Raw genomic sequence first — 14,805 nt, 5'->3', positions numbered from 1 at the left:
TACCTGGCTAGCTGAATTCCAAAAAAAGAGAAGTTAGTTTCAAAGGAGTAAAAATGTAGCTTTCACAGATTTTTCCTCCACCCCAATCGATACCTCAGCCAAGAGCCCAGCTCCACACACCCCAGAGGAAAAGGACCAGATCTAGGAATGGTGTGTCACGTGGCCGACCTACTTGTTTGCAGTATAATAGGTAGATATTCAGAAATCTGCAAATCTCTGAAATTTTATCAGATGAGCACCTTTCCTGCAAAGAACGCCTAAGGACGTCTCCCAATTTCTCATCTGGGGTTGAATTTGAGGAAGAATCCTTGAATGGGGAAGTTGTGGAAAGAGGTGTCAGTGATCACCCACACTCAACATAAAGGTTACAGAGGTCAAGAAATAAAACATGCATCACTCATCGTTCAATTTCAATCACACTGGATTAAGTCAATAAAGAGTGTGAAAGTATGGAGAAAACAGATGAAAATCCAAAAAACTCCTTTAATTCCACAAAATGCAACAGAAAGCACTTTTCTAATTAGCTAAATATAAAAACAGAAGAATGTTAAGAACGTGTGATCAGAAGTCACCAGTAAAATAAAAATGAGAATGTTTACCTTCAAAATCATAATCAACGCTATAAACAAAACAGAAGGTAAAATGTCAAAGAGACGAAGGAAGCGTAAAAGATTATGACAGCAGCCAGACCACATGGATCACAACAACAAAGAAATCAGCCTGAATTCCCCCACGTAAAGACACAGTCGCTGATTGATGAAAGGAGGTCCAGCTGGAGGCACGTCTGAACCAAGACGGCACCCAGGGATTTACAAAGAAAAGCCAGCGCAAGGATTCTGCCACCAGATTTGATCAAATGAACAGGACAAGTTGCAATATCACTAGGAGGGAGAACTTCAGTGAGAAAGTCTGGCACAGGATAAGGGTAAGAACAGAACGACAAAGCCGGCGTCATAACAAGGACAAGACACTGAAACCTTCAAGCCACGGGACAGGATATTGCCATAAACACGGCTGTGGGGATTGGGATGGATACGACCACATTAAAAAGCGATTTTGCTTTATATCAAGAGGCTTACACTGCTCATATTCTTCGACCCAGTAATTCTCCACTTTTGATAATCTATCCTTGAGACATAAGGCAAAATGTGAATATTTACGCCCCAAGTTTACAGTATTATTCATAACAGCGAAAACCTGGCAATAATCTAAAATGCCCAACAACAGAGAAATAGTTAATACATTTAAATAAGAATATTTAAAAGGATGCTTTTGAACAGTTTTAATAACATGGGAAAAGCGTTTTTAAAATATTAGATGAAAAGAAACAGAAAATAAATTTCTGTACACAGAATGGTATTAAGTATATTAAAGAAACATACACAGAGAAAAGGCTCAGAGGGAACGAACTAAAATGTTGACAGTGGTTAGGGAAAGTGGGAATTAGAAGTGATTTGAAATTTTTCTTTATACTTTTCTCTACTTCCTAAATTTTGCATATTGAATGTGGACCATTTATATAATAAAAACATTCTAATAAAGGTCTATAGGTATCAAATAACATGGCTAAATATATAGAAAGGAAAAACATTAGAAATATAAAGATTAAATGACAAAATCCAACTTAGTGTGAGAAATTAGCTCATCGTTGTCCCATAGGACAGAAGAAGTAACCAAAAATAAACAGGGATGCAAAGCATATCGTCAGGAGAGTGTGCAAGTCTTTAAAATGGGCAAAAAAGATGACTGCGTTTCCTGTCGAGCACACCCAGTGGATTAACTAAGTCTTTCCTCGCTCTGGAGCTCCTTTTAAAACTGTAAAATGTAGAAAACTGATGATAACGCAAATAATTCTCATCCTCAGAAATGCATATGAATTTTGCCCAGTAGAATGCAACGGATTGTTGCCCTGTGGATAGCAACCAGTTTTGCATTTATTCGCAAATCCATTTCATTATTCCTGGTTGCCTGTATACACCGCGTGGGTTCTTTGAATTTTCCTTTGAGGCAGCCGTAACATCTTATGGTTCTCACATTAATGGATGAGTTAAATAAAATCTCTGTCATGTGCATTTTATATTTGTACAAGAGACACAATTTTACCTCTTTACAAAGTTGTCTTTTCACAGCATATATTTCATAACAAAGAAAGGTTAGCTATTTTCCAATTTTATATTCTGAAAGTACCGTCCACATCTTTTCTCAAGCATCCATGAGATAATTATAAAAACAAATCAAATAAGATGTAATGAAGAAATCTCGACACATTAAAAAAAATAGACTAGAACTATCAGTCACTCGGTTTTATCCTAACACCATGAAACGAGAAATGAGTGAGGACATAACAGATTATTGGGGAATATTGAGAGAGGCAATAGTACATATTAAAATCTACGATTGCAGTGAAAGTATCATTCAGAGGTTAAATTTTTAAAATTCCAAACTTCATATCACAAAAATTTAAGTATTCCATTTCACATATGAAAAAGAATAGCAAGAACAAGAAATCTGAGGAAATAGGAAGAAGGTAATAACAGTGGTGAAAACTATAAATGTGGTTGAAAACATGAAATTTAAATAAATGTGTCAGTGGCTGGTTATTAGAACAACTAATTAAAACAGGCAAAATTCTGCCAAATATAAGTTTTTAAAATGTAGCAAAATAGGACAAAAATTAAAATAAGACCTGAGCTATAACAGCAGAAATTTTTGAACTTAACCTGCATTAAGCGCCTCTTCTGTGTCAATGATTTAGATTTTTTTTTAAAAAAATCATAAGAACATACTATGCATAATTGATCACAAAACTGAACACATCAGTAGTTTTGTTTAAAAATATACTAAAATGGACACAAAAAGTAAAAAACTAAAACCAGGGTTGACCTTAAAATAACTTTTAAAATAATCTCCTCCCCTCTTTAGCACCTCGACCCAAGCCTTATGGATAAATTCTTTCGACTTTTGAATAGAAAAATGATTCTATGTTAGAGAAGCTGAATTACACAGAGGAAATATTCAAAACTGCCTCACAATTCATCCCAAAATTACCATCCAATCTCAATTCTCGATAGAGACAGAGATAAAACACTCAGCGAGTGACAAGGATTTAGCAGCGCAATCAAAGAATAATGCACCAATTAGGGTTTATCACAGGAAGCTAAAAATTGTTCAATAGGACAGAATCTAATAATAGAATCCACCCCATCAATAGCTTCAGAAAAATCAGATGATCGTTTAAAAATGCCAAAAAGGCATTTGAAAAGATTCACTACCATCTCCTAGGATGAAATTTAGTGAAGGGAAGGCAAAAATATTTTTTAACAGGCTGAAGAAGATTCTACAATAAGAGCTGGTATTAATATTATAATTGGTGGAGAAATACTAGAGAGGGGCCTGGAAAATCAGGAGGAAAACAAGGATGCCTCACGGAGCATCATTACAGGGATTTAGAACTTGGGGGAGATGCTAACAGCGCCCAACAGAGAAAGAGGAGGAACACAGATCAGAAACGAGGAAGGTACCACCGCGGGTAACTGACGCCATCACTTCATATCAACAAAAGCAGCAGAGTCAACTAAAATCAGGGGCTGCAAGAGAAGCACTGGAACCCACACTCAGTGAGCTGCATTTCTACAAACAAAAATCCATGAGAAAATAGCCAGAAAAAGTAATGGCAACCAGCACTGCCACAACCTCCACCGAGAACACGCCAACGTCCCACGCGCATGACTTCTGAGAGCAAAATCTCCAGAGCTGGTCTAAATCATAGTGGTAGCAGTCACCATCCTCTCCTTGAGGGAGAATTAGGTCACCTCTCTGAAGAGTGATGACTAAAGACGAGAAAGCAGCCAAGGATGTTAGCAATGCCTCGCAAAAACACTGCTGGGAAGTGGCCCCATGCAGAGAAGAGAAAGCTGAGGCTCCAGGAGGCGGCGTCAGTGGCCAGCAGTCCCATGTGAGCATCCAGTGCACCCCCAATGGCGGAGCTGGGGCGGATGCCCTTGTCGGGGTGACTCGGGTTAGAGTCTGGGGTCTTTCTGAGCTCCCTTCTAATCCTCGGTCCACCCTGATACTTTCAGAATATCCAACAAGAGTCTACAGGATGAACAAAGAAAGAGAATCGGTCTCACATGATATTAAAATAAACTTTAAAACACTGGACTGAGAAGAGCAGGACGCTGGGACAGAGATGGAGATGCAGCCGAGTGGAGGCTCCGGGTCAGGCCCAGCTACTTTCGGATATATGGGAAGAAAGGCATTCTCTAAGGCACGGCAGAGCTGTAACCGAGCAGCACTTGAAAAAAACGTACAGGATTGATCGTTCCCACGTCTGGGCATACAACAGGAGCCTAATAATAAAAACTGGTGGGCACCTTCGCTCTGTGCCAGGCCCTGTTTGGAGAAGCTCAGAAGCCTGCCTTCATTCAATCCTCAGAAGGACTCTATAAGGTGAATGCTCCCATCTCACAGACGGGGAAACTGAGGCCCAGAAAGGGAAGAGACTGGCTCGGGGTCCTTCAGTCAGGTCTGGCTGACTTTACCAGCTAAGCTCTCCGGCCTCAACCAGCAGATGGCCTTTTCTGAGCTCCCACAGCTCAAGGTTGCTGGTAGGCTGCACGCCCGCCCGTGGGCATCTATGTGTCCCTCACAGTGTGGCCAGCTCCCAGATCCCTCCCTGTGTGCCTTGGTCAGTGTGCCCAAGCGGCTGCCCCCGCTCCTGGCAGACTGACCCTCCAGTCACCCCTGGGTGGGCCTGGAGTCCCATGCTGTGCTCCTTACTTCCTGCTAGGTCCCTGACTCCGTTTCCCCTTTCATTTCAGCCTGCAGCTTTTGGCTGCAGGATTCACCCTTCTGAGCCTGTTTCCAGAGCTATGAAATGGGGGAGGTGACTGCAGCTCCCCACGGGGCTGCAGAGGTCCTCAGGAAAATTAGTACCCTCTTCTCTGTGGGTGCACAGAAGGAACACAGCTGCCTGTCTCTCCAGAAGCCGCCAGCCCCGCGGGGGTGTAGACTCAGGGGGCATGAAGCTCGGGGGATGGGCTGCTGCTGCCCATCTGAGCGACAACGGAGAAGGCACAATGACGCCCAGCCCACAAGCTGGCCCCGTCTCCCTGCCTTCTGTCCTCCCCCGGGGCACGCATGCAAACACGGGGCGACAGGCCTGTGGGCAGACTTCACACCACATTGGAGGTCTCCCTCCGGGCACATAGGGAAGCCCTTAGCTCAGCACCGACCCCTGCTCCTACTGGTTCTACCGCCCAGCTCACGTCTCCCTCCCGGACGCGCACCCTTTCTCCCAGACACCATCAGATTCCTTGGTCAAGTTCAGATGTGTGAACCCGCCCCTCACCCTCCCCTTCCCATCGGGTAACCCTGCTGTGGGAGGGCATGAGACTGACAGGGATGACACCTGTCCAAGGACCCTGGAGGGCTGGGGGTGACTGCAGCTCTGTTTCTCCATCCCAGGACCATGCCTGATTCTGGGAGAGGGCCTCACGCTCCAAACCAGACACTGGCTGGACAGGGCCATTCACCAAGCTGCTCCCCTCACTTCACAGTTTATCTCAGCTCCCTCTAAGAGCCCCAAGTAAAGTCCACCCGAGACCCAGGCCCACCCAACACTTGTCATCACAAATCCAGGCACCCATGGGTGAGGATGCTCTAGAGAAAATCTGAAACCAAACCAGCATTCAGGCCTGGGACCCCCAGGGCCACCCATGGCCGCTGACCTTCTTGGTGTAGCCCATGGCCTTCAGGACAGAGTGATTCAAGGTCTCCAGAGAGGCCAAGACATCTTCATAGTCCCCCATGTGGTCCACAAAGTAATCTGGGGAAGGGGAAGCAAAGGTCACGGGTCATAGGAGGATTCTCCCCTCCCCCGGGGCCCTCCCACCAATCCCGCCTAGGCCCCCCATGGGCTCTCCCCAGTTCCAACAACCCCCACCCCAGTCTTGGTCTCCCATAGCCGGGTGCCTACCACACAGCTCCTTGGTGTCCACATGGCTGCCGAGAGAGAGGAGGGGGGAGACTCAGAGCAGGCCCATCCGGCCTGCCCCACGCGGCGCACCCTGTGCCCGGCACCGGGCACCCCACTTTACAGCGGAGGGTGCAGCAGGTAAACGATGCCGCTCCCTCTGAAGGACGGAGCAGGACTCCATCGCTGTCTGCACGTCTGTCTGACCCCATCACCAGGTTTCCCCTCCCAAGGTCTGCGACCACGTCCTCAGCCAGCAAAAGGGAGGGGAGAGGAACAGGGTCCCCTGACGATTATGGGATGTCAATAAAGCTCTCATGTGATGCGCTGCCCCGGGGCACCCCCGCCTGCAGGGTCCTGAGACAGCCCTCCTTGTTCTCGCCCCAGCCCGGGGGCCCGCATCCCCATCCCTGCAGGGTGGAGAAGGATCCCGTCCTTCCTCGGAGGAGGCTGGCACGAGAAGGCCACCACGCGGGTGACGACGGTGCGCGCAGCAGCCTCAGGACAGAGACGCGAGGGTGGGGCGTGCTGGGGGCGGGTTCTGATAACCCTCCCTTTCGGGGCCCAGTTCCCTCACTGAGAGAGGAGGGGGAACCCAGGTTCAACAAGACCCTTCTGGGAAATGGCTCCCGGGGCCAAATGAATCTGGGCTCAGAGGCCCTGCTAGCTCTGTCTTGGAGGTTCCCTCAGTTCACATCGCATACTAAAGGTTCTGACAAGTCCTGCAGAAAGGAGGCCTGTTTAATTGTGCTTGAACTAGCGTTTGCCCCATCTTTCTGATCCGCGTGAACTGTTCTTGGCAGAAAGCCTACGTAGCACCCAAAGAGTGAACCCTTGCCGCTCACGCTCTGGGGAATGTCGGAGAACAGTCCTAGAGGCCTTTAGAGTTTTGACTTTCTCTAACGGTGAGTCCACCCTGCCCCCCTCACACACTCTCATGGTTAAATTCTCAAACAGCACCTCCGTGTCCCTCCCCCCAGCTGGCCTGATGCCAAAGGCCCCAAGTGAGAATCAATAAATCAGTAGGCACCTGCCTTGGCCCTTTCAAAGCTCCCGGGGGCGGGGTGCTGCAGGAACCCTCAGAAATTCCATCTGGCTCCAAACAGCCCTTCCCTGGGGAAGCTGTGTCCTTCTAGTGGCCTCCTGGACAAGGACACTCGCTCCACCTGCTCCACCCTGGTCCCCAGCGCCCACCTCCCAGGACACTCTCAGCCCCAGTCTGGGGTCCAGGCCACCACTGCGCTGGGTCCCTTGCAAATGGGCCTGATGGCAGCTTCTGGTCCAGACCACCTCTAGCCTGTCTCAGGGGACGCCAACTGAGCAAAAGTGCCCCAAGCAGGCCTCATGACTCAGGCCCTCATCACCTGAGTGGGCCTGAGGAAGGCGACCAGGTGTGGGGCGGAGAAGGGGGTTGGGCCTCATCCTGCTTGGGGAACCCAAGGAAAGGGTGAGGCTGGAGCTAAGGCTGGGGTGGGAGGGGGTAACTTTGAGCAAAATGAGTGCTTTCACTAGATTTAGGGATGGGTTGGATGTCTGGAGTTTCTGGATGATTCTGGGACGCACGCAGGTTCAGGTTACGATCGGGTTGGAGAAAAGGTGCAGAGTTAGAAGCAGGGTCGAGGGCAGAGTTAGGATCAGGATTTGGTTATGGTTTGTTTGAAGACGGGATGGGTGAGGCTCAAGGTCACAGGGTTACCGCTGGGACTGGGAACAAGCACGGGGCGTGGGGTCAGGACTGGGGTCAGCAGAAGGCCAACGTCACTGCCAACATCCCCTTTTCATTATCTTGTGCACACTCTGCAAAATCTAGGGTCCCTCCCTGCCTGGCCACGTGTGCTCAGAAGAGACCCACTTGCCAGCGCAGCATCAATCTGCCCACTCCCCAATCATCACGGGGGGCCGTGGGGGCTAAACGGAGCTGACTTTCAGATGAGCAGGTTTGGGGGTTCTCAGGTCTCTGGATCCTCCAGGGGAGTGGAAAATGGGGAGTGGGCCGTGGGTGAGAAGGAAGATGCCCCTCCTCCCCAGCGACGGGGGAGGTGGGTGGATGGGGCTCACTTGGTGTTGTCAGAGTCGATGGTGTGGAAGAGATCCTCCAGCTCCTTCTCGTTGAGGACGCCATCTGCAAAGAAGAGCTGGAACTCCTCCAACGACAACTTCCCGTCATCTGCAAAGAAGGGAGGGCGGAGGGAGGGCAGCTGGCGTCTAAGAGACAGGACGTCCCCAAATCCAAACAGTTCCCAACCAACAGATACGCCCCGTCAGATAATCCCCACCCGCCCAGCTGACTCCCAAATGGACCTGTAGATTCCAGGGCACAGAGAAGCAGACCCATCCAGCTGGTCCCCAAACCAAGAGACCAGCCCCTAAGTACAGATGATCCCCACACTGACACAGACGACGACCAGCAGCGGCTAGTGTGCTGGGGCTCGCCATCAGGCACTCAATGGACGGAGAGCACCTCTCCATCGATTAGCCTGACCGCCCGGAGGAAGGCACCAGGTGAGGTGGGGGCACTCCTTTGAGAGGCAGGTCCAAAGCCGGCCAGTCTGATGGCCGCTCTCCCTTGCTTCCGAATGCCCCATAACCTCCCCACATGTCAATCATTCCCAACCCTGGCTCTCAGCTGCTGATGCTCGAGAGGGAACCAGCCCTCTCCATGCTGCCCATCCACACGGCAAGCCTCAGGCCTGAACCTTCGCACGGTCTGACGTGGGACGGCTGCCAACAGCCGGCACGGAGTTCTCCCACTGCCATACACACAGTCCTGAAGATGCCAAACCACGAGGGAAGGAGGTGCCCGGCCCTCCTGGGGGCTGGGGGCTGCGGTTCTGGGCTGGGGAGGGGGCGGGCTCACAGCCGATGTACCGACCTGTCCCACCCATTTCCCTCCGTCTCACCTCTTCTCCCTCCACTTGCAGTCGCCCTGCCCCGGGTACCACCATCTGCTGAGGATGATCTCATGGGTGGGGGGTAGATGGGCCACTGAGGGAGGGGCTCAGGGCAGAACAGCAGTGACAGGAGGAGTGGCAGTCCCCAAGCTTCCACCCTCAGCTCCTCCCACAGCGCCCACCTGCCAGGGAACTCCTGCCAGCTGATCCCACCCCCCTGCAGCCATCACCCTCTCCTCAGTGATCTTAGAACGGTTCCTGCTGCTCCTTAAAGGAGCCGAGTCTGTGGGAGGCAGAGGAGGTCAGGGAGCAGGGCCAGCCCAGGACACTTCTGACCCCCAGCCCCTCTACGCAGACCCCCTTCTATTACCTCCAGCCAGTCTGCAATCAAAGTCTCTGCCAGCCCACATGGCACCTTTGTGTGGATTACAAAGAGATGCCCCTCAGGGCTGGTGTGGGATGGAGCCCAGTGTCAGGGCACGTGGGCTGGGAGCGGAGTGCAGACTGGATCTGAGGCCCCCAGTTCCTGCCGGTAGTTGCTCTTGTGCAGGGCACAACCTGCCCAACCACACATGGCAGACGTACTTGGGCCCAGAGTGGAAGTCGTTCTGATGTTGTCAAGACTCCGGAGCTTCTATCTCTGTCCCCAGCAGCTCTATGGGGGCTCAAAGAGGGGCAAAGGGACGAGCTCAGGAGGGGAAGAGCCTCACCTCTCGCCACAGCTGCCCTCCACCAGTCTCCTCTGGTTGCATAAGCCATAAAGTATCAGGGGCTGGGAGAGAGGGGGAAGGTGTGCGCATGTGCACAGGGGGCTGTCCCCGTGTGCCTCGACACCCCGGCTCAGGCTTCAATGCCGCAGAGGGAGAACGAACCTGTGACTTTCAAAAATAAGAGTGCCTCCCGAAAACCAAACAATGACCCCCAGCTCCACATACAAAAGACCCAGAAGCCATGAGAACCACGTGACACCAGCTGTAAATGCGGAAACTCGAAGGCTGGGGTGTTTGCATTCTGTGAAAGGGGAGACTCTCCAAGTTTCCTTTGGCAAGACCCATGATAAACCAGGAACCATGGTGCAGAGATGCAGACACACGGAGCTCCTGCTGCATACTCAGTCTTCACAACACCCCACAGCATCAGCAGTACCACCGCCCCCATTTTACAGAGCAGTAAACTGAGGCACAGAGCAGTTAAGGGACTTGCCCAGGTCCCACAGCTGGAGCTTGAACCCAGGCCATCTGGCTCCTGAGTCCATGCTCAAAAGCCAACCCGGGGCAGCGTCTTGTGGGGAGAGCCCCAGCCACAGGGCTCCATGGAAAAGTCCAAGTCTGGACTCAGTGGAAGCGTGCTGTGATTGATTAGTCATGTCTGCCATGGGCACAGTAAGGGGTCTGCCCCTGGCTGCCATCTCCCTGCCTCCCTCTCCTCCTGCCTCCCCCTCCTCCTGCCTGTCTGGGCACCACCATCCAGTCTGCACTCAGGACAACAGGCAGAGAGAGGCCGGCCAGGCCACCTGAGCACAAAGCCTTCCCGGCTGACCTTTCCTTGTAATATCCCACTGTGGCCCTAATGACCCCAGATCAGCTAACGAGGGGAGCGGCATGTCCCACCCAGGCCTCTGCCCAATTAGACAAGGGGCCTGGCACCCCTGCTGCCAGCAAGGACCCCGAGTGGGGCTGTTTGCAGGTGTCTTCACTAATTAGCATGAGCTCAGCCTCTGTCGCAGCGACCTTTCAAACGCCAGGAGCCTGCTAGTGTGCGTGTCCCCGGAGAGAAGCGCAGCCTGGCCCTCACTCCTCTGCCAGCGCCACACGTCACCACCCTTCTGGGTTTCATGGCCCACGCGGAGGGCAGGCCCCTCATGCTCAGCTCCCCTCGGCAGCCAGGCCCGGGCTGCTCCTCCTAGCAGAAGTCTCTGCCCCGGGAGCCACAGGACAGGCCAGCCCGCGATCCCAAAGGCCTCCACTCCAGCCCTGAGCCTGGTTTAAACCACCCGCCATCTTCTGCCCCTACGCATCTCGCTCGGTGTGCTACACAATTGTGTGTGTGTGCTGCTCTCTCTCTATGAACGTCTCCACCCCCCTTCATCCCTCCGTCCCTCCATCCTCACGCCCCTTCCTCCCCCGACCCCAAATGACGTTTTCAGGCTGTGCTGGGCTGAGGCAGACGGGCCTGCATGGCCCCCAGCTGAGGGTCGGCAGTCCTCCATCGGCTGGCTCCCAGCCCGGCTTTCGTTGGCTGTAAAAAGGGGGTGATGCTTCCCATCCCAGGGGAGCAGAGTGAAGATCAAAGGAGAAAGTCTACTGAAGTCCTGGTGCAGAAGAGATGCTCGGCGGCCATTGGCAGCCTCCCCGAGACGGGGAGCTCCCCGTGGAGCGCTGGGTGGGAGTCAAACACCTGCTGACAAAGCAGGGTCCACTTTCCCGGGCGGTCGAACCTCATCAGCCGGTCCCAGGGCTCAGATTCCTCTCAGGGAGCCTGCTATGCCCGGAGCGCCCCTCTCCATTCTCCTGACAGCCCCCTGAGGTGGGTACCACTATCATTATCCCCACTTACAGATGGGGACACTGAGGCCCGGAGAGTTTGGGGACTGGCCTTTGTCACTGGGCTGGCAGCTGGCTCAGCCAGGACCTGAAGCCAGCCATTCCCTGGGACAGAGGAGGGGCCCCACCTCCTTCTCACAGGCTCCAGAAGCTCCCCGGACCCAGCATCACACCCACATCAACCCTGGTGACAACCTGCCACAGCCACTCGGCGGTGGCCGGGAAGACTGAAGGCTCTAAGGGGAGGGGTGAGCTCGGCCTCTGTGGGGGCTGCAGAAGCGAAGTCGAGGGTCCCCGCAGCTGTGCTCAGGGGGTGGAAACATGGCTTCTGACAGGGGGACAAGAAAGGAGGATGAAACCCCATTTGTGCCTGAAGGGAGACCAGCGTGCCACCCACCCACCCACACAGGCAAGCTTGCACACACACAGACACACACACACTCTGCAAAAGTTCCTACAGAGCCGCACAACCAGAAAGACCCCCCCCCCACACACACACACATTCGGAAGTGCAGCACCAGTCACAGAGCACGGCCCCCCAGACCTGCAGCGGTGTACACACTCCACAGCGCGGACGGAGACCCGCAGGCGGACCCCCACGGCTGCACCCCGGTGACATGCACGCACAGCTACGCTCCCACCGAGGAATAAAGCCATTCCCCGTAAGCCCAGACATTTACTGAGTACCTGCTGGGTGCCAGGTATCGGGCCCATGACACGGACAAACCTGCATTCCTACCTGTGAAGACCTCGCGACCTGCTGGAGGGGCCCGGCCAGCACACGGCGGTGGCCATGCAGCCCCGGGCTGGCCGCCCAGTGAAGATGCTAGAGGCCCTTAACCACGTCCCTGATGTTTAATGCTGTTCAGGACACGATGCCACAACCATTTCTCCAGGGCCACTGAAGGTCCCCCCACATCTCTCTCCTTCCTCTGTATGGAATTGCTGCCAATGGTCCTTCATCCCAAGAGGCCTAGGAGGGTCCACGGTCACGCCCAGGCATAGGGGGCAAGAGATGGAGAGCCCTGGAACTGCCTTCCAGCCCAGGCCTGTGCACCCCCCACCCCCAAAAGCCTCTTCTTCGCCCAGCACCATTGGGGGACAGGTCCACACCAACCCCCTGCAGGGAGGGAGGGAGGTGCTGGGGCCCCGAGCTAGAGCCACCACCATGAACTGTAGCCTAATGGGAGAGGCACGGGGGCCTGATGCTTTGGGGGACCTGAGGGCCCATGGGGACAGGCAGCAGGTCATCTGTCCCCAGCACAGGCCTTGATTCTCAATCAGCGTTTTCTCAACGAACAAACACGGAGCATGGCTTGCTTCTCTTTTTATCAAAGTTTGTCACTCAGCTGCCTCCTTGCAATTCCCCAACAGCCCAGGGCAAGAGACAGGTTAGGGGTTACCACCCCACTCTACAGATGGGGAAACTGAGGCCTGGAAGGGGCCCTGGTTAAAGCGCACGGAGAGTGCTTGGGGCCCGAGAATAATGACCATGGTATTTAGATGAAGTCGTACCGCTCTCTGTTTCAACGGGGAGCCTCAGGCTCAGGAGGGCTTGGTAAACTTCTCAGGCTCTCCCCCACCCACCACCACCCCCTGCCTTCCTCCTGCAGGGTGGAGCTGTTCCAAGAAGTCAGGACAAGTGGAGTGTCATAAATGCACTGGCCACAACAATGTGCTGCTCACATTGTTGGGGAGGCTGCATGATGTGGTGAGAAGTGCCGGGGGTCTGCGGGAGAGCCTTGACTGCCTTCCTGTGGCTGGGCAACCTTGGGCATGTCACTTAACCTCTCTGGGCCACTATGGAGTTGACAGCACCGACTGCAGCAGGTTGCTGTGAGGAGGAGATGTGCCCAGGCCTGTGAAGAAGTGAGTGAGGCTGGGAGCTTCCCAAAGGGTGGTCTCTGGACCCCCACCTGGGCTGCCTTGATCCAGCCCAGCTGCGTAAGGGTTAACGTACACCAAGTATGTACTACGACCAAGACGTCTCCACCACACAGACATCAACTGGTTGAATCTTCACGGCATCCCTCCCTACTAAGTAAGAACTCTGGGAGTCCCATTGTACAGATGGGGAAACTGAAGCACAGAGCCAGGACGCAACCTTCTGACTTCAGGGTCCCGCACTCTTAACTTTTAGGTTCATGGGTGTCCATGTCCTGTGTCTGAGCCCTTTCCCTGAAGCATCGGGACAGAAAGAACCAAGTCCTCACTCAGGCGACCGCCCCGGAGGGAAACTCACCATTTTTGTCCGCACGTCGGAAAATCTGCAGAGAAGAGAGGTCGAGTCAGCCTGGAGCCGGGCGCGGCAGGCGCCCTCCAGAGGTTCGCACTGTAACTGAGACCCCTCCCGTCCCAGGGGCCCTGGGGAAGCTGAGGCCCCCTCCCCCGCCCCGCGGGGAGACCCCGGGGAGGGATGTGGCAGGCGGAGGCCCCCAGCCGCCCGCGGGGAAGGAGCCGCCCACTCTCCCTTCTGCGCCGCCTGCCTGCCCACGGGCACGCGGACAGACGCACGCACACGCGCGTGGACAGGCTCATGGCCATCCACATGCTTGCGGGTGGACGTCCAGAGCCATCGGTCCCCGCGGCTTCATCCACTGTCCGATGCTCAGTCGCACACTCAGAATTTGTGTCCCAGGGACGCACCCACACGCCTTACACCATCACACCTCTCCCAGAACCCCTCGGGAGCCCGGGTTTTCTCCAGGGAGGGTGGGTTAGGTCTGACGGAAGGGGTCCGCTAACAGAACCTCGGGGCCTGGCACCTGGAACAGCCACGGGCAGGACTGGATTATTTTTGGGGTGGGGGAGTGGGTGGAAGCAGGCTGCCAGGAAACTAGTTGCAGATGCAAAGTTCTGGCTGCATCAGGAGGGGGTGGGGGAGGGGATGGACGCATGGGGGAGGGGACAGCCCAACCCCTCCCCCCTAAGCCTGAGCTGAGACCAGATCAGTCTCCTCTTGCTACTTTTGGGACCAGGTAAGTCAGGCTGATGGAAGGAGGTGGGGGACGCACTAGCCCCTGTGACCTTCCCACCTTGGGTCCTTGCCTTGGTGCCAAGGGCAGATGCCCCCATCCCTCCAAGCAATGGGGTGGGCATCCATTATCAGCACCTGAGGCTGGGACAGACTGAAGCAGGGAGAGCTTCTCAAACATCACCCCCCTCCCTCAGCTGAACCCCGACTCCGGCATCCTGGGCAGGAGCCACCGTGGCTGGGGCAGAAAGGGAGGCAGTTATGGGACCGCCCCCCAGGCCCTCGTCAGCCTGGGCACCCCACAGCCCTGCTCCTGACTGCAAGGTCCCTGAGGCGGGGGTCCCACCCTCAGGTGCTGCTCTGGGCTTGGGTGTTGAACAAGTGAGTGACAGGACCACAGCGGATGTGGCTCAGGGAGTCTGC

General features: G+C 54.0%; 1 protein-coding gene across 1 annotated transcript in view; it reads right to left on the bottom strand.

Annotated features, from left to right (window-relative positions):
• NECAB2 (N-terminal EF-hand calcium binding protein 2) overlaps positions 1-14,805 on the bottom strand; it is a 29,668-nt gene that overhangs the window by 13,248 nt on the left and 1,615 nt on the right. The window contains exons 2-5 of the mRNA XM_070613950.1: positions 13,651-13,675; positions 8,033-8,141; positions 5,978-6,003; positions 5,730-5,827 (exon numbers count right to left, since the gene is read on the bottom strand). Coding sequence (XP_070470051.1) covers positions 5,730-5,827; positions 5,978-6,003; positions 8,033-8,141; positions 13,651-13,675 — 258 coding nt within the window. The remainder of the gene's footprint in view (positions 1-5,729; positions 5,828-5,977; positions 6,004-8,032; positions 8,142-13,650; positions 13,676-14,805) is intronic.

Source organism: Equus przewalskii, chromosome 3, assembly GCF_037783145.1.
Source record: "Equus przewalskii isolate Varuska chromosome 3, EquPr2, whole genome shotgun sequence".
NCBI classification, from domain to species: domain Eukaryota; kingdom Metazoa; phylum Chordata; class Mammalia; order Perissodactyla; family Equidae; genus Equus; species Equus przewalskii.
This window is presented reverse-complemented; position numbering and strand designations above follow the sequence as displayed.